The sequence below is a fragment of the Panthera leo genome, chromosome A2 (genome assembly GCF_018350215.1).
Source record: "Panthera leo isolate Ple1 chromosome A2, P.leo_Ple1_pat1.1, whole genome shotgun sequence".
NCBI lineage: Eukaryota > Metazoa > Chordata > Mammalia > Carnivora > Felidae > Panthera > Panthera leo.
In genome coordinates, this window is record NC_056680.1 from 24,666,153 (window position 1) to 24,681,620 (window position 15,468).

Below are 15,468 nucleotides of genomic sequence, written 5' to 3' on the forward strand. Positions count from 1 at the left end.
TCCTGTGGTTGCCTCTTGTGTTATTTTCAGGGTTTATTGTTGTACTTAGTAGGGAATAACAGGGAGGAATGATTCTATATCATCTTATCTCACCAGAAATCTGGTTAATCTTTTATTTTGTTACTTTTAAAATGTTTATTAATTTATTTATTTTGGAGGGGGCAGAGAGAGGGAGAAAGAGAACCCCAATTAGGCTCAGCGCTGTCAGCACAGAGCCCAATGCGGTGCTCGATCTCACAAATCATGAGATCATGACCTGAGCTGAAATCAAGAGTCAGACACTTAACGTACTGAACCACCCAGGTGCCTCTTATTATTTTTAGTTGTGGTAAAAAACAGAACATAAGCTTTACTGTCTTAACCATTTTCAAGTGTGCAGGTCATAGTGTTAAGTATATTTATGTCATTGTACAACAGAGCTCTAAAACTTTTTCATTTTGCAAAACTAAAACTCTATGCCCATTAAACAACAACTTCCATTTCCCTCTCCCCCTAGCTCCTGGGTACCAACATTCTACTTTCTGTTTCTATGAATTTGTATGAATTTCTCAATACCTCGTATAAGTGGAATCATGCAGTATCTGTCTTTTTGTGGCTGGCATAGCTCATTTAGTGTAATGTCCTCAAGTTTATCTATGTTGTAGCATGTGACAGGATTTCTTTCCTTTGTAAGGCTGAATAATATTCCATTGTGTATATATACCACATTTTGTTTACCCACTCGTCTATAGACTTGGGTTCCTTCCACTTCTTGGCTATTGTTAATAATGCTACAGTGAACGTGGTTGTGGTATCACTACCTCTTCTAGACTCTGCTTTCAATTCTTTTGTATATGTACCCAAAGTGTGGGATTGCTGGAACATATGGAAATTCTATTTTAATTTTTTTGAGGAACCACCCTACTGTTTTCCATAGCAGCTGCACCATTTTACATCCCCACCAACAGTGCAGAAGTGTTTCAATTTCTCCACATCCTTACTAATATTTTTTTGTTTTTTTTAAAATAATAGACATCCTAATGTTATCATTGAGGTTTTGAACTGCATTTCTCTACTAATTAGAGATATTGAGCATGTTTTTATATGCTGTTGGTTATAGTCTTTTTAATTCCAGATTTATAATAGGTGAATAGTGGCATCTCATTGTGGTACTAACTTTCATTCACCTCATGACTAGTGATGGTGAGCATTTTTAATGTGCTTATTTGCCATGTATATATCTCTTTTTTTGTCAAGCGTCTGTGAAAATCTTTGGTCCATTTTTATTTATTGTTTTTTAGTCCATTTAAAAATTTTAATTCCAGTACAGCATTCAATGTTTCAGGTATAGAATACAGTGATTCAACAATTCTATATATTACTCGTGCTCATTGATAAGTATACTCTTAGTCTCCTTCATTTATTTCACCCATCCCCTGCCAACCTCCTCTTTGGTAGTCATTTGTGTGTTCTCTATAGTTAAGAATCTATTTTTTGATTTGTCTCCTTTTTTCCACTTTGTTTGGCTTGTTTCTTAAATTCTACATATGAGTGAAATCATATGGTTTCTCTGATTGACTTATTTCAGTTAACATTATACTCTCTAGCTCTATCCATGTTTTTGAGACAGAGAGACAGACAAGGTAGAGAGAGAGGGAGACACAGAATCTGAAGCAGGCTCCAGGCTCTGAGCTGTCAGCACAGAGCCTGATGTGGGGCTTGAACCCATGAACTGTGAGATCGCGACCTGAGCCAGAGTCACATGCTTAACTGACCGAGCTACCCAGGCACCCCCCAAATACTTCTTTTAATATTGGGATGATCATGTGTTCCCCACCTTTTTTCTTTTTTTAAGGTGATGAATTATATTGACTAATTTTGGATGTGAAATTAACCATTAGTATCATTTTCCTTCTGCCTCAAGGACTTCTTTTAACATTTCTTGTAGTTTTGGTCTCCTGGTAAGGTACTCTTACAGTTTTTTTTATGTTAGAAAATAATTTTGATTTTAAAAGATATATTCACTGGGTATGGAATTCCAGGTTCAGTTATATTTCTTTCAGTAATTTAAAGATATCACTCAGTGTGTTCTTGCTTGCCTTGTTTCCAATAAGAAATCTTTTGTCATCCTTAGCTTTGTTCCTTTGTATGTACCATGTCTTTCCACTGGCTACTTTTTAACATTTTCTCTTTATCACTGTTTTTTTTTTTTTAAAGGTTTTATTTTTACACCCAATGTGGGACTCGAACTTAAAACTCTGAGATCAAGAGTCACATGCTCTACCAACTGAGCCAGCCAGGCACCCTTTATCACTGGTTTTGAACAAGTTGATTATGTTATGCCTTGGGGTAGTTCTATTGTTTCTTATGTATGGGGTTTTGAGCTTCTTGGATCTGTAGGGTAATAGTTTTCATCAAGTTTAGAAAAGTGTTTACAATTATTTCTTCAAATATTTCTTCTGTCTCCTGTCTCCATTCCTATAGGGACTCCAATTACATGCACATTAGGGTACTTAAAGTTGTCTTGTGACATACGGGTAGTATTTTTATTTAAAAAATTATCTTTTTTTTTTCCCCTGTGAGGCATAATCTGCTATTATTCCCATCCAGTGTATCTTTCATCTCATACATGGTAGTTTGCATCTCTAGAAGTTAGATTTGGGTCTTTCTTCATATTTTTCATTTCTCCACTTAACATTAAAAATATGAAACACAGCTACAACTTGTGATGCACCTACATCTATGTTGGTTCTGGGTTGGTTTTAATTTTTTTTTCCTCCCTCTTCACTATGGGTTGTCCTTTCCTGAAGGGCTTGTAGCCCTCGATTAGATGTCAGACACTGTGAATTTTACCCTGTTAGATGCTGGATAATTTTGTATTCGTATAAACAATTGAGTTTTGTTCTGGTATGCAGTTAAGTTACTTGGAAATGGTTTGATCCTTTTTAGCCTTTCTTTTAAGACTTGTTAGGTGCAAACCAGGCTAGTGTTTAGTGTAGAGGTAATTATTCCCCACTACTGAAAGTAGGCCCTTCTGAGTACTTTACCCAATTATGATATTCTTCTGGTGTGGTTTGTGGGAATAGGCACTATTCCCAGCACTGTGTGAGTTCCCTCTAATCCTTTTGGATAGTTTCCCCCACCCTTGGGTAGTTTCTTCACGTGTGTGCACTCATCAGTACTCAGCTGAGCACCTGAGTGTGTCCCTCTATAGACCACCACGGTTCTCTCTCCAGGCATTGCTCTCTTCTCTGTAGCGTAGCTGCTTTGGTCTCCCAGAATTCTTAGCTATATCTCTTCCACTCAGTGAGTTCACTGGACTCAGTCTGGGTTTCCACTCTCTGCACTGCTGCCTGAAAACCTTCTCAAGGCCATAGCTGGAGCAATCACAGGGCTCAGTCATTTGCTCTCCCTCTCTCAGGGCCATTGTTCTTCAATATCTGATGTTCAGCGTCTTTAAAGCCACAGTTTCATATACGCTGCCTTTTTCTTGCTGTTTCAGGTGAAAAGGTAAAACTATCCTTATTAGTCTAGAATGGCTAGAACTCAATCCTTTAAGGAGATTTATACAATAAGAAGAGTATTTCCTATTTTCCCCACATAGTTGCTTTTTCAGTGCTTTTCTTTCTGTTGCATGGATCCATACTTCCATCCAGTATCATTTTTCTCTCTTGAAAGAAGGTTCTTTAACATTTCTTGTAGTATAGGTCTGTTGGTTATGAAATCTTTTGGCTTTGGGATGTGGCATGCCTGAAAAAGTCCTTGTTTATTTTGTCTTTGTTTTTGAAAGATATTTTCCTGTTTCTTCTCATAAAACAATCCACTGCAATAATAAGAAACAGAAACACAAAATCCAACTTTGATGAGTCCACAAGATCTTTGTATCCTTGAACCACAACATATGAAAATACAATGCAGATGTGGAATAACAGTGACAAGAGTGACGATAGCACATGTAGTATAATGTTTATTATGTCAGCCACCAGTATCTGTCAGGGGCTTAGGAGGCTCAGCAGCAGATTCAAATTAGGTTAATTCAAGGAGGACTTCATAAAGGGACTTTATGCAATTGTGAGCAGGGTACAAGAATAATGCAGTCTCCTAGGGCTAGTGACAGTTAGGGTTGTTACCATCCTAGGCTGGCAGGCTTATGGGAACTCAGAGAGGACTCCTTGAGAGGAGCTGTGACTTCCTGTCAAGAGATGCAGTCAGGCCAAGTCAATTCTTTGAGAGACCTGAGGGCATAAATACTCCAACTTCACTTGCTTCCCTCCCTGATATCATGTGAGAACTCCCCTTTGGCCAGAAGCTACAAGGAAGAGAGCCCATTGATGAAGTACACATAGATTTCACAGGCACAGAAGGATCAGGACAGAGAGTGGCTTTGGAGAGGTAAATGAAGATATCTGGCATTACCTTCTTGGACATTTAAGCTCCTTTACTCCTCCCTCAAATCCCATATATTACTATTATTATTGCCAGATTAACAAACAATGCAAGAAGAAAAACTCAACAAAACTATGATGTCCTGAGTTTACAGTAGTTATTGCCTTCACTAAACAAGAACAAGATGGTCTAAGAATAGGAATGATGATGGAAAAAGGGGGGGAAATTAGCAATAAAAACTGTGATTGGAGCACCTGGCTGGCTCAGTCAGTAAAGCATGTGAATTTGATCTTGGGGTTGTGAATTCAAGCCCTACACTGGGTGTAGAGATTACTTAAAAATAAAATCTTTTTTTTTTTTTTTTTTTTTTTTTTTTTTTTTTTTTCAACGTTTTTTTATTTATTTTTGGGACAGAGAGAGACAGAGCATGAACGGGGGAGGGGCAGAGAGAGAGGGAGACACAGAATCGGAAACAGGCTCCAGGCTCCGAGCCATCAGCCCAGAGCCTGACGCGGGGCTCGAACTCACGGACCGCGAGATCGTGACCTGGCTGAAGTCGGACGCTTAACCGACTGCGCCACCCAGGCGCCCCTAAAATCTTAAAAAAAAACAAAGCCTGTGATAGCTAACCATTTCCCCAAATTAATAGAAGGGTTAGAAGATAACAGTAAGTAAGTTTCCCTGAGACAGAACAAAATATAAGGAAATAAAAAGTAGGAATAAAGAGATAAGAACATTGAAAAACAATCAGGAGTAGAGACCAAATCCACAAGGTTCAACATCTCTCTTTCTGGAGTTTCTGAAAGAAAAAACAGATAATTGTGGGAAGGAAAATGCCAAAGAAAAAAAATCTAAAAAAATACTCCTGATTTGCTGGATTAAGAAGACCACTCACCCCCCCCCCCCTTTGAAGTGTGCAGTACAGTGAAAAAGGCCAACATCATACTTTTGAGAAATTTCATAACACCAGGTGTAAATTTAAAAGTGAGTATTGCCATTTGCAACTATGTGGATGGAACTGGAGGGTATTATGCTAAGTGAAATTAGTCAGAGAAAGACAAAAATCATATGACTTCACTCATATGAGGACTTTAAGAGACAAAACAGATGAACATAAGGAAGGGAAACAAAAATAATATAAAAACAGGGAGGGGGACAAAACAGAAGAGACTCATAAATATGGAGAACAAACTGAGGGTTACTGAAGGGGTTGTGGGGGGGGATGGGCTAAATGGGTAAGGAGCATGAAGGAATCTACTCCTGAAATCATTGTTTCACTATATGCTAACTAATTTGGATGTAAATTTTAAAAAATAAAAAATAAAATTAAAAAAAGTGAGTATTAAATAACAATAATGAAAACTATTAGCTCTTACTAATTTCCAAAGTGATTTCACATTCACAGTCTCACTTTTTAAAGTGTTCACAGATATGAAAATAGATACACTGAATACAATACCTTCAGGGTGATATTCTTCAAACCATTCACAGATGAGTAGCACAGGTCATTAATATTTAGGTGTGTTTGTGTGTGAATACATATGTATAAATGGACAAGTTATTTAGAATGCATGTGCAGTTTCCTGAACTAGATGATCAGTTCTCAGATACAGAGCACGGTTTCTAATTCCTTGCTATGCCGACCAGGTCAGTTGAAGAAGTGCTTAGTCTGGGGCACCTGGGTGGCTCAGTCAGTTGTGTCCAACTTCAGCTCAGGTCATGATCTCGCGGTTTGTGTGTGGGTTTGAGCCCCACATTGGGCTCTGTGCTCACAGCTCGGAGCCTGGAGCCTGCTTCAGATTCTGTGTTTCCCTCTCTCTCTGCTCCTGCCTCACTCACCCTCTGTCTCTGAAAAATAAATGCACATTTAAAAAAAAAGAAAGAAGTGCTTATCTGGGTGGATCTACATAGCTGACTGATGTGCCAACCAAGCCTGGAGGAAGGAGCTGGGATACAAGGAACAGTGATTGTTTTGCAGCTTGTTTGTATAAAGACCCTGTAGGTGCCGTGAATATAGTCACCTTTTCTCATTATGTGTTCCTATGGGCAAGGTTTTAAATCTTCATGATCTTCACATTTCTTCCGGTGGGTTTGGGCTTGATTCACCTTCTTCAAATTCCCTTCTGATACCATAATTCTAGCATTCTGTCAACAAACAGAATAGTATGAGTTAAATGAATCAACTACATCAGTGAGAAGTTGGAGGGGGGGGTTCAGTGGAGGGTTTTCCACAAGGCCAAGGGGAGCCGGGTAGGGGAAATGGCCCAAGTAGAATTGTGTAACCAAATCTCCTCAAAAGTCCTCAGGCTTTTGAAGAATTAGTAAAAGGTGGACATAGAATGTAAATGGAAAGTCGAACAGCTCGTCCACCAAGACAGTGGGTTGCAGTTTCCTGTACCCACTGAGACTTTGTGAAAACAACAGTGTTGTAATGACGAGTTTTGCATTCCCAGCTGCTAGAGACGGTGCCAGGAATGGAAATGAAAGCAGCCAGTGGTGGTGACCACAACCCAGAAGCTGAAACCACACTCTAATTTTGCACAAAATTGCCAGTTCTGACTCTTCTTTGCTTATGACTTTTCATTTCAACTGCAAGGATTACATTTAGTTATGTGTAAAATAACATCTTGAGAATAGACCGAAGAAAACCATTTAGCTCCCAGTCATTTGTACTAACCCACAGCATGTCAGTACATTTTCTAATACACTGCTAGGGACACACCCTCCAATATCAAAGTCAGTACAATCATGGGAATGAGAAGTGGAGGGAATACCCAAAGAGGCATAGAAGAAGGACAAGGAGGATGAAAAGGAAGGAGAAAGATGAAGAGAATGAGGAGGAATGAGTTTTTATTTGGGCAAAAAAATTGGACTTACATTCATGTGAATATCTTGACTAATCTTGGAATTAACAATATGTCAAAGAAAATGGTGGGAGCTTGTTATAAAGGTGAGACTAAGCACCAGCTCTGTTGGGCCACCTTACTACTGAGAGTGGATGACCCATAGCTTCAAACTGTTTAGCCCTTTCATCTAAAGACTACTTTTTGTAGGAATAATCATTTTAATTAAAGAAAAAGTGGCTTGAATTTCCAGTAAGAATTTCAAAGTGGAATTTGCCTTCTACTATTTGGCCTCAAGTTTCTCAACGGTCACCTATCCTAGTAATGAGTTTCAACACTTTAAAAAAAATTTTTTTTTAATCTTCATTTATTTTTGAGACAGAGAGAGACAGAGCATGAACGGGGCAGGGGGGGTCAGAGAGAGGGAGACACAGAATCTGAAGCAGGCTCCAGGCTCTGAGCTGTCAGCACACAGCCCGACGCGGGGCTCGAACTCACGGACCGCGAGATCATGACCTGAGCTGAAGTCAGACGCTTAACCGACTGAGCCACCCAGGCGTCCCAACACTTTTTTTTAAGTTTATTTATTTATTTTGGAGGTAGGGAGGGGCAGAGAGAGAAGGAGGGAGAGAATCCCAAGCAGGCTCTGAATGGTCAGTGCAGAGCCCAACGTGGGGCTCCATCCCATGAACCATGAAATCATGACCTGAGCTGAAATAAAGAGCTGATGCTTAACTGACTGAGCCACCCAGGCGCCCCTCAACACTTTTTTTCCTGTAACAGTTATGACTTATCCCTTGACTTTACATGCAGTACAGATTGAAGACACAGTTGTTAAACATGAATAAATGAATTAAGCGAATGAGTAGGGAATGCTTGAAAAAAACAGATCTTAGAAATAGGACTTCTACAAAAGTTTTGATAGATCAAATCAGAGCATTTATTTTATCCTGCACCCTATTTTAAAGTTAGTATTTGGGCAGAACAAGCAAACATTTCAGAAAGAACCTCCCAGGAAGATAGCTGAAATTTGACATTTGTAGGACACAGACTATACACAGAGAGAATGACATTTTAATGTAATTTATTTGAAATGCTTCCAGAAAAGTTTAAGGCCTTTATACAAAAACATTCATTTCATCAAAACATTCACTTTCTTCCCATAGGCCAGCACTTAACAGACCTCTTGCCTCAACCCACTGGCCAAAGTGGCCGAGGGCTCCTGCAGAGAACGATTCACTCTTTCTCCCATCATCAAGCAACAGGTTCTCAGCTTCTGTCTCCTTCTATCTGCAGCAGTTCATTCACTTGCTAAATCAATAACAATTTGAGAACAAAAGTAATTTTAAATAAACTTGTAATAGAAAAAAAATTCACCATGTTTAAAATCTATAAATACAGAAATCTGTTTTACAGGGTATAATTGACCACAATATTTTTTTTCATTTTTGAAAAATAAGTAATATTACCTTGTTTTTATAATGATACATCTTGTCACACAGCTTCTTTGAATGCACATATTAGATGTACATCATAAAATGACAACACAGCGTTTACTGCTTTCTGTAAACTCGAAAGACACAGAAGATTAAAAAAAACTTTTTGGCAATAATTTAGAATCATTACTACTAGTGCTGGTGTGGGAATAATTTTGCACAGGTCATCCTTAATATTTACACTCACAGGGAGCTTTTCTGTGTATTCAGTTAGCTTTTTTTAAGATCTGCAATCTACCCTGCACTGTAAGCCAAAGCTGGACAAAGAGGTTACTAATTTCGCTAATTGATTCTAATTAATCAGAGTTAATTAAAATTGGCCTTTGGAGAATGTAATTATGGCTCTGATCACAGCACAGGGCCAAGGTGGCAAAGTGATGACCCAAAAGCAGAACAGGAAAACCCAAGGCTCTGGCCTTTCTCAGAAGGGCACTAGACCTGGCTTTTCTCTTAATGTTTCCTGTAAGAGGTCATGATGAAGCACTTCTTCCAAATTCTTCTTCTCATATGTTTCTGTGAACAGAGGCATGGACTCTCCTGCAGTCTCTTGCTCAATGCTCCAAAATATGAGTAGGGCTTGGCAGATGAAACAAAACGAAGATGGGCCTTCTCATTATTCTGTCAGATATTCCCAAACCTTTCGAGTTCTATTCTGGTGTTTTAGGCTAGAAATGGCTCTCTACGGCAAGCCAACAACTTTGACAGAGACACACTCCCTCCTCCCGGTGTAACTGCATTTCAGTTCAAGATTCAGAGCTGACGGCTGCTTTTGTGCTGGTCCTTTTAAGGTCAGACACTATTCCACGTCCTAATAGATTATTGCATCAAATATGCACTGGATGACATCGCAAGGTCCACACAGTGCTTCTTGCTTTGCAAAATTAAGGATCCAGAATCCCCAGGGATGTTTTCATGCTTTCTGGTTGGATAACATTGAACCAAGTTCACTGCAAGGATTGATCTTTTCCCATTTTCCTTCGAATACCATCATGATACACAAGTGACTTCCTCATGCCCTTTTTGCAAGGCCCTGTATACTCCATGCCTTCAGCTACCATGTCAAAGAGCTAGAAAAGCACTATAGAAACATGGAAAGACTCTTTTAAGCAATCTACATGGAACAGTAGTTTAGAGATTCTTTTCTAGTTTTAAAATCCAGCAGGACAATTGAAAGTAACTTGTTCAAGTACCCCTCCATCTATCCAGACACTTGTGGAATACAACACAGGGTAACGGTTGCCACAGATCCCAGCTTACACAGACAGATTGGCAGTTACAGTACTAAGGACAAAGGTACAGATACGAGAAACTGGGTCAACACGGTCACAAAAATATTAAAAAGTGCTTCTCCAAACCGTTCCATGTGTGGAATGCAAATACTGTACAGGTAAGACAAAGGGCTACTTCCAGGAAGTACACACGCTTCTGTCAGACGTTGCTTTCAATGTGCCTGCTGTTCCCACAGGAGGAGTCTGTCTGTTCCATGCGCTCACAGTCTAGGCTGACCTCACTCGTGTCCATACTACAGTCTGACTCACTGTCTGATTGGTCCATCTGCTCAAGTTTTGTTTCTCCCTGTGGCTCCCTGCTCCCGGTGGTGGGATTGAGGAACGGTCCCTCGGAGTCCAGCACCCCAGCCTGCCCGGCAGCACACAGCACTGTTTCTTTGGCTTGACGAATACAGTTGAGCCACTGCTGTTTGTTGAAGGTGTCGTTGGCTTGTAGCGAGTGGGTCTGACTTTGGGATCCGTTTTTGAAACTCACTCTGAAGAAGTTTTTAACTAGAAATGAAAAACATGCATAAGAAAGATCAATGGACAGGCAGCTCCCAGGGCAAAGATAACATATATGGTGACATTAACCCCCTGAACCAGAGCAGACATCATTAATTGATTACAAAATGTGTCCCACTGGTCCGCGACATGGCTCAGCAATACCCTGCAGCCACCATCAATCAACTGGAGTTGACCTGGAGTTGACACCAGTGTAGCTTTCAGTCGCCCTCGAGGCTAGCAAACGGACATCAGCTTAAACCTGGATGTGTGTTAAAATCCCCCGTGAGCTTATTAAAAACATATATGCCGAGACCCTCCCCTTACAGGTTTGGATTCAGTAGGTGTAAGATGAGCCTGGTAATCTGGAATTTCCACAACCACCCCAAGCTAGAGACTTTTCAAGTTGAAGAAGCTCTTTGCAATATCAAAACATGCCCCAAATCCCCCACATTATAGTACATGTACATGGAGTACCCAAATGATTGAGAAGATATGTAAAGACTTATAAATTTCATTTCATTTTAAAATAAAATTACAACTACCTCCATAGGAGCTACGTGCATTTGAAAAATGGTAGTGCGCAACACGGAAGACATTTTATTTAGCTTAACTGGCACATAACGGGCCCCGCATGCCATGTGCAATGCTTGGTTCACAGAAGCGTGTGTGTTCAGTCCCCTTGCACTATCCCTGGAGCCAACAGACTGGGAACCACCACTTTAGATACATTCAGGCTCCCCCTTTGCTCTTGGGCAAGTGCCTTAAGTCCTCTGTGTCTCAGTGTCCTTATTTGTAAAATGGGAGAAACAAAGAGAACCTACCTTATAAGGTTATCATGAGGCCTAAATGTGATAATACATGTAAGTGCTCATACAACGCCTGGCACATAGTCAGTATTCAAGAAATAGAAGCTACTACTACATCACCGCCATCACCACTACCACCAGGGTGGGTGGACTGATGAGTAGGTAAGAGGCAGTACAAATAATTATTTTGAAAATATGATGCCAATGTTAACCCAAAACACTCAAATGTCACTTTCTCAAGGAAGACTTCTCTGATCATTTCCTCTAAAGCAAACCGGCAACTGTTATCCCTATTTATCCCATGCTGGGGTTTAGTTCTCTGAACAGCACCTGAATATTTATGCATCATTTATCTTCCTCTCTTACAATGTAGGCTCCACAGGGGCAAGGAATTTGACTGTTTAGTTGACCAGTGTATACCAGTGCCTCGAACGACACATATAAGACACTCAGTAAACACTGCCATCTTAGCTTCTCTTGGTTAATTTCCTTGTTCATTAAGTCTCAAGTTAGAGAGGTCCGTTTGCATAATTACAGATGAATCCTCAACCAGGTGACCATTCTTAAGCCTCTTTAGGGATGAGTCTGCTGGCTCAACAAGAGCCAGCAGTAAGCAGCTGGTATCTACATAGGGGCTATCTGTTAGTAAGCATGCTTTTATCCAATGGAAGGAGACAGAGAAGGGGAATTTAAAGAGCCCCTGTTATGTGCAGACAGGTTCACTTGCAGTATCTTAATCCTTATAACAACCTGATAAAGTAGTTATGCATACATGCCCATTTTGCAGATGAGAAACTGAGGCTCACAGAGGTTGCACAAGGTTACACAGTCAGTGAGTGATGAGATAGCACTGGAATGTAGTTTGACTCCAAGGTGATGGCTCCTCTCTTTCCCCCAGCCATCCACTCCTTCTGAACCACCACAACCAAACCCATTCAACAGATCAAAACCGACTGCCATCCGTACTTCTCTCATTGTTGCTAAATGCGCCACGCAGGGAGCCACCCAGCCTCACTTCTCCATCCTGCAGGTCTTCCAGTAGGAGGTCCTTTACAGGGATCGGCTGCCGGTACAACTGGTAGCAGAGCCGCTCATTGTGGGTGACGGCTCTAGTGATCACAAGCACTTCTTGGAACAGGAAAACATGAAGTTTCTAGGAGAAAAGAATCCACAGGATTTCTCTAAGCAACGGTCTAGAAATATTAGTGGACTTCTGTGGAGAAGAGGTCCTCAGGTACCAGGTTCACATTGTATTATGAATTTCTAGGCTCAAATCTACCTCCAGAACAGAAGCTGGGCAACTTGGAGGTATTCCCAGATGCGCCTAGTGTCTTTCACGGGGGAGTGACTCCCTAGGGCCTACAGACATCTGCAACCAGGAATGCGTGCTTCAGGGACAACATTCACATTGCAGTTCACAACCTGTGCAGACACACACAGCCTCTGGCTTCCATAAGAAAAAAATAAGAAGGGGGAGTAGAATAAAGGGGCAATGAAAGAAAAAGAAGTTAGTACCCCCACCCCAGCTTTGGTTTGTAGCACCTAATATAATCCTAAGAGATCATATTGAACAATAGTCTATAAAGGATGTGCCTGGCATATCAAAGCCTAATATTAATCTTTGCTTCCCAAACCCATAAAAACACTTGTTTCTTAAACCACAGAGCTGAGTATCAGCTCCATCCAGGCACTCCAACTCAGAACAATGCCCATCCCTGAGGGAACCGGAGCATGCCACCGTAGCCACAGAGAAAGATAATCAAAGCATTGGTCCTTCTCGGTTATGTTAATCTCGGTTATGTTAACCTCAGTTCTCTGAAGAGGTTGTACTTTAAAGGCTGATGACTGATGTGTGTGTTGTGGGCACAAAGAAAATCTCAAAAATAAAGGCTTGTCTCCAACCACATCATGAAAGCCGTTTTGCTGGGTGGAGCTGGGGTACATCGGCTTTATTCCATTCCAAGTGCCAGGCTCATCTCACACTTTGGAAATGCTGATGAATTGAAGTGAAAAGATCTACAACTTTGGCAGCTGGGTTCTGGTTTTCCAGTGGAGATATTTGGGAGCGCGAACCCAGGTGGAAACTCACATTAGAATCTTGATTTGGGGCAGTGGAAGCACATTCAGCATTATCAGACAATTTTATATTTGGGAGAAAAGATGCATCCCCCCATGCCTATGCTCACACACACACACACACCTGCAGAAATTAAAGCTCAACCACATGTTGGCTGGTGGAAATACAAATGATAATTTTGTACTGGGTGGGAAGAGATTGAGGAGTGGGATTTTGTTTATCAAAAGGATCAAATGTTCATTTAAACAGAGTAAAACAAAAAATAACCAAGTTAAGGACTTATTTATTTATTTTTTTGAGGGGGGAATGTAGAAAGAATGTTGAGACTTTTCTTTTAGGGATGGGGGGAGAAGGGGTTGTCATTGTAAACATGATCAGAGATTTTTACAATGTTTCTACTTCAATCAATCCTTCAGCCAAGGTAGGCAATTTGAACGCAGATTATCTGGAAAATCTTTGAAAAACGTCCCTTATTTATGAGTGTTCACTGAGAATTCCCCTCCTTAGTCTCAGCTCCTTTTAGTTCTCAAACGATTGAGCTTTTCTCTTGATACAGGACTTAGTTCCTAATGACTTCCATAATTCTGTTGGGAAAAACAACTAAAACAAACCTCCCACCCCAACTACTATCTTTGTTTTAAAAAATCTATTGCTTGAAATATGAACTAGAGTTCATCTTTAATGCCCTAGGCACATCCAACCAGAGAGTCTCAGTCCTTGATTGATGGACAGAAAGAGAATACGCTCTCATCTCAGGAGTGATAAATCTTCCCAATTATTTCCCACAGGGCTTTTGACAAAGAATGTTCAAGAAGTTGGAGTATCAGACATTAGAAGTCCACTGGTGCTTTCTGAAAATCAGCAAGAAGCAGAATGTAGCTTTCTAGCAATCAGTAACTCTAGTCAAACAGAAACACTTCTTCAAGCAGTGGCCTGTGACCTGTCTTATTACCTCTGTTGCACCAGCAGTTGGATGGATCCCTAGTAGCTCTGATAATGGGTGCTTATGACATACACTCAGTGATTTCAAATAGCATTTCCAAGCCTGCTTACAAATGCTACTCCATACTCCAGGTCAAAGCTTTGAATCATCAAAGCTTTATTAAGAACTATTCAATCTAGTTTTGGCTTCCCTTCTAAGGGTTGACTAGATACTGAAGATGAAATACAAGTGGAGATTCTCTTTCTCAATGGCTTTCTCAAAATTGAATTTAAATATATATTATCTATAATAAAATCTACACATTATATATACATTTTAATGCATAATACATAAAAATTATATACATATTAGCATTAATTTCTATTGCTTATACATAAAAGTAGCCTGATGAGTTAAATGAATTTTGAACTCCCATAAAATTCAAATCTATTCTTTTTTATACATTCATTCATTCATTCACTCACTCATTCACCTAACATTACTGAGTGCTTAGTACGTGTCAGGTCCCCATAATTGGTGCTGGGGATTAACAAGACACAGTCTCCACCCTAAAAGATTATAGCATAATGGAAGATAGTGACAGACAGATGGATAATTACAACCCATGGCAGTTAAGTGCTCTAGGGAGATCTGTCCAAGTTGCTATGTAGGAGAGGAGGAACAAATTCAATATCTACTCAGGAATAAAAGTCAGGAAATTGGGCAGAGTTAGATATGCAGCCAATAGAGGGTAGGTTATTGTTTTAAAAAAACAAAAACTGGTCTTAAAATAGCAGTCTGTGGATGGGTACCAATCCATAAAAACGCAAAGAATTTCTCATAAAGCTAAGAGTTTTAATTTAAGAGCTGTTTTTCTGTTTCCTGCTTTTAACAACCTGTTCAAATCACCCTGGTTTCCTGATATCAAAGTGGGAGGAGATGTTAACTGTTCTGTATTTGTTGTTGAAGGTCATGATCAAACAAAATACATAGTTGGCAACCCTATGTTGGTTTCCAAAATTCTTCCTGAAAATGTACTGGTTGTGAAATTTTAAAATATGTATATTACTTTGTGTAATATATATAAATATAAGTTAGAAACAGACAACCCATATTATTTATAAATTATATGTGTAATATAGAAATACATATATACAAGGTATATAACTATATATATAACTATA

The 15,468-nt window shown here is 39.8% G+C and overlaps 1 protein-coding gene across 10 annotated transcripts in view; it reads right to left on the reverse strand.

The window, feature by feature from the left end:
• Window positions 1-8,275: 8,275 nt before the first annotated feature.
• Window positions 8,276-15,468, reverse strand: part of ARHGEF3 (Rho guanine nucleotide exchange factor 3) — a 305,486-nt gene continuing 298,293 nt past the window's right edge. For 9 of the 10 annotated variants that reach the window (XM_042929709.1, XM_042929710.1, XM_042929707.1 and 6 more), the window contains 2 exons: window positions 12,252-12,438; window positions 8,684-10,485 (listed from right to left, as the gene is read on the reverse strand). In XM_042929709.1, coding sequence (XP_042785643.1) covers window positions 10,133-10,485; window positions 12,252-12,438 — 540 coding nt within the window. In that variant the 3' untranslated portion in view covers window positions 8,684-10,132. Of the gene's footprint in view, window positions 8,520-8,677; window positions 10,486-12,251; window positions 12,439-15,468 lie in introns of those variants that run through there. The other variant, XR_006199897.1, reaches the window with a different exon arrangement.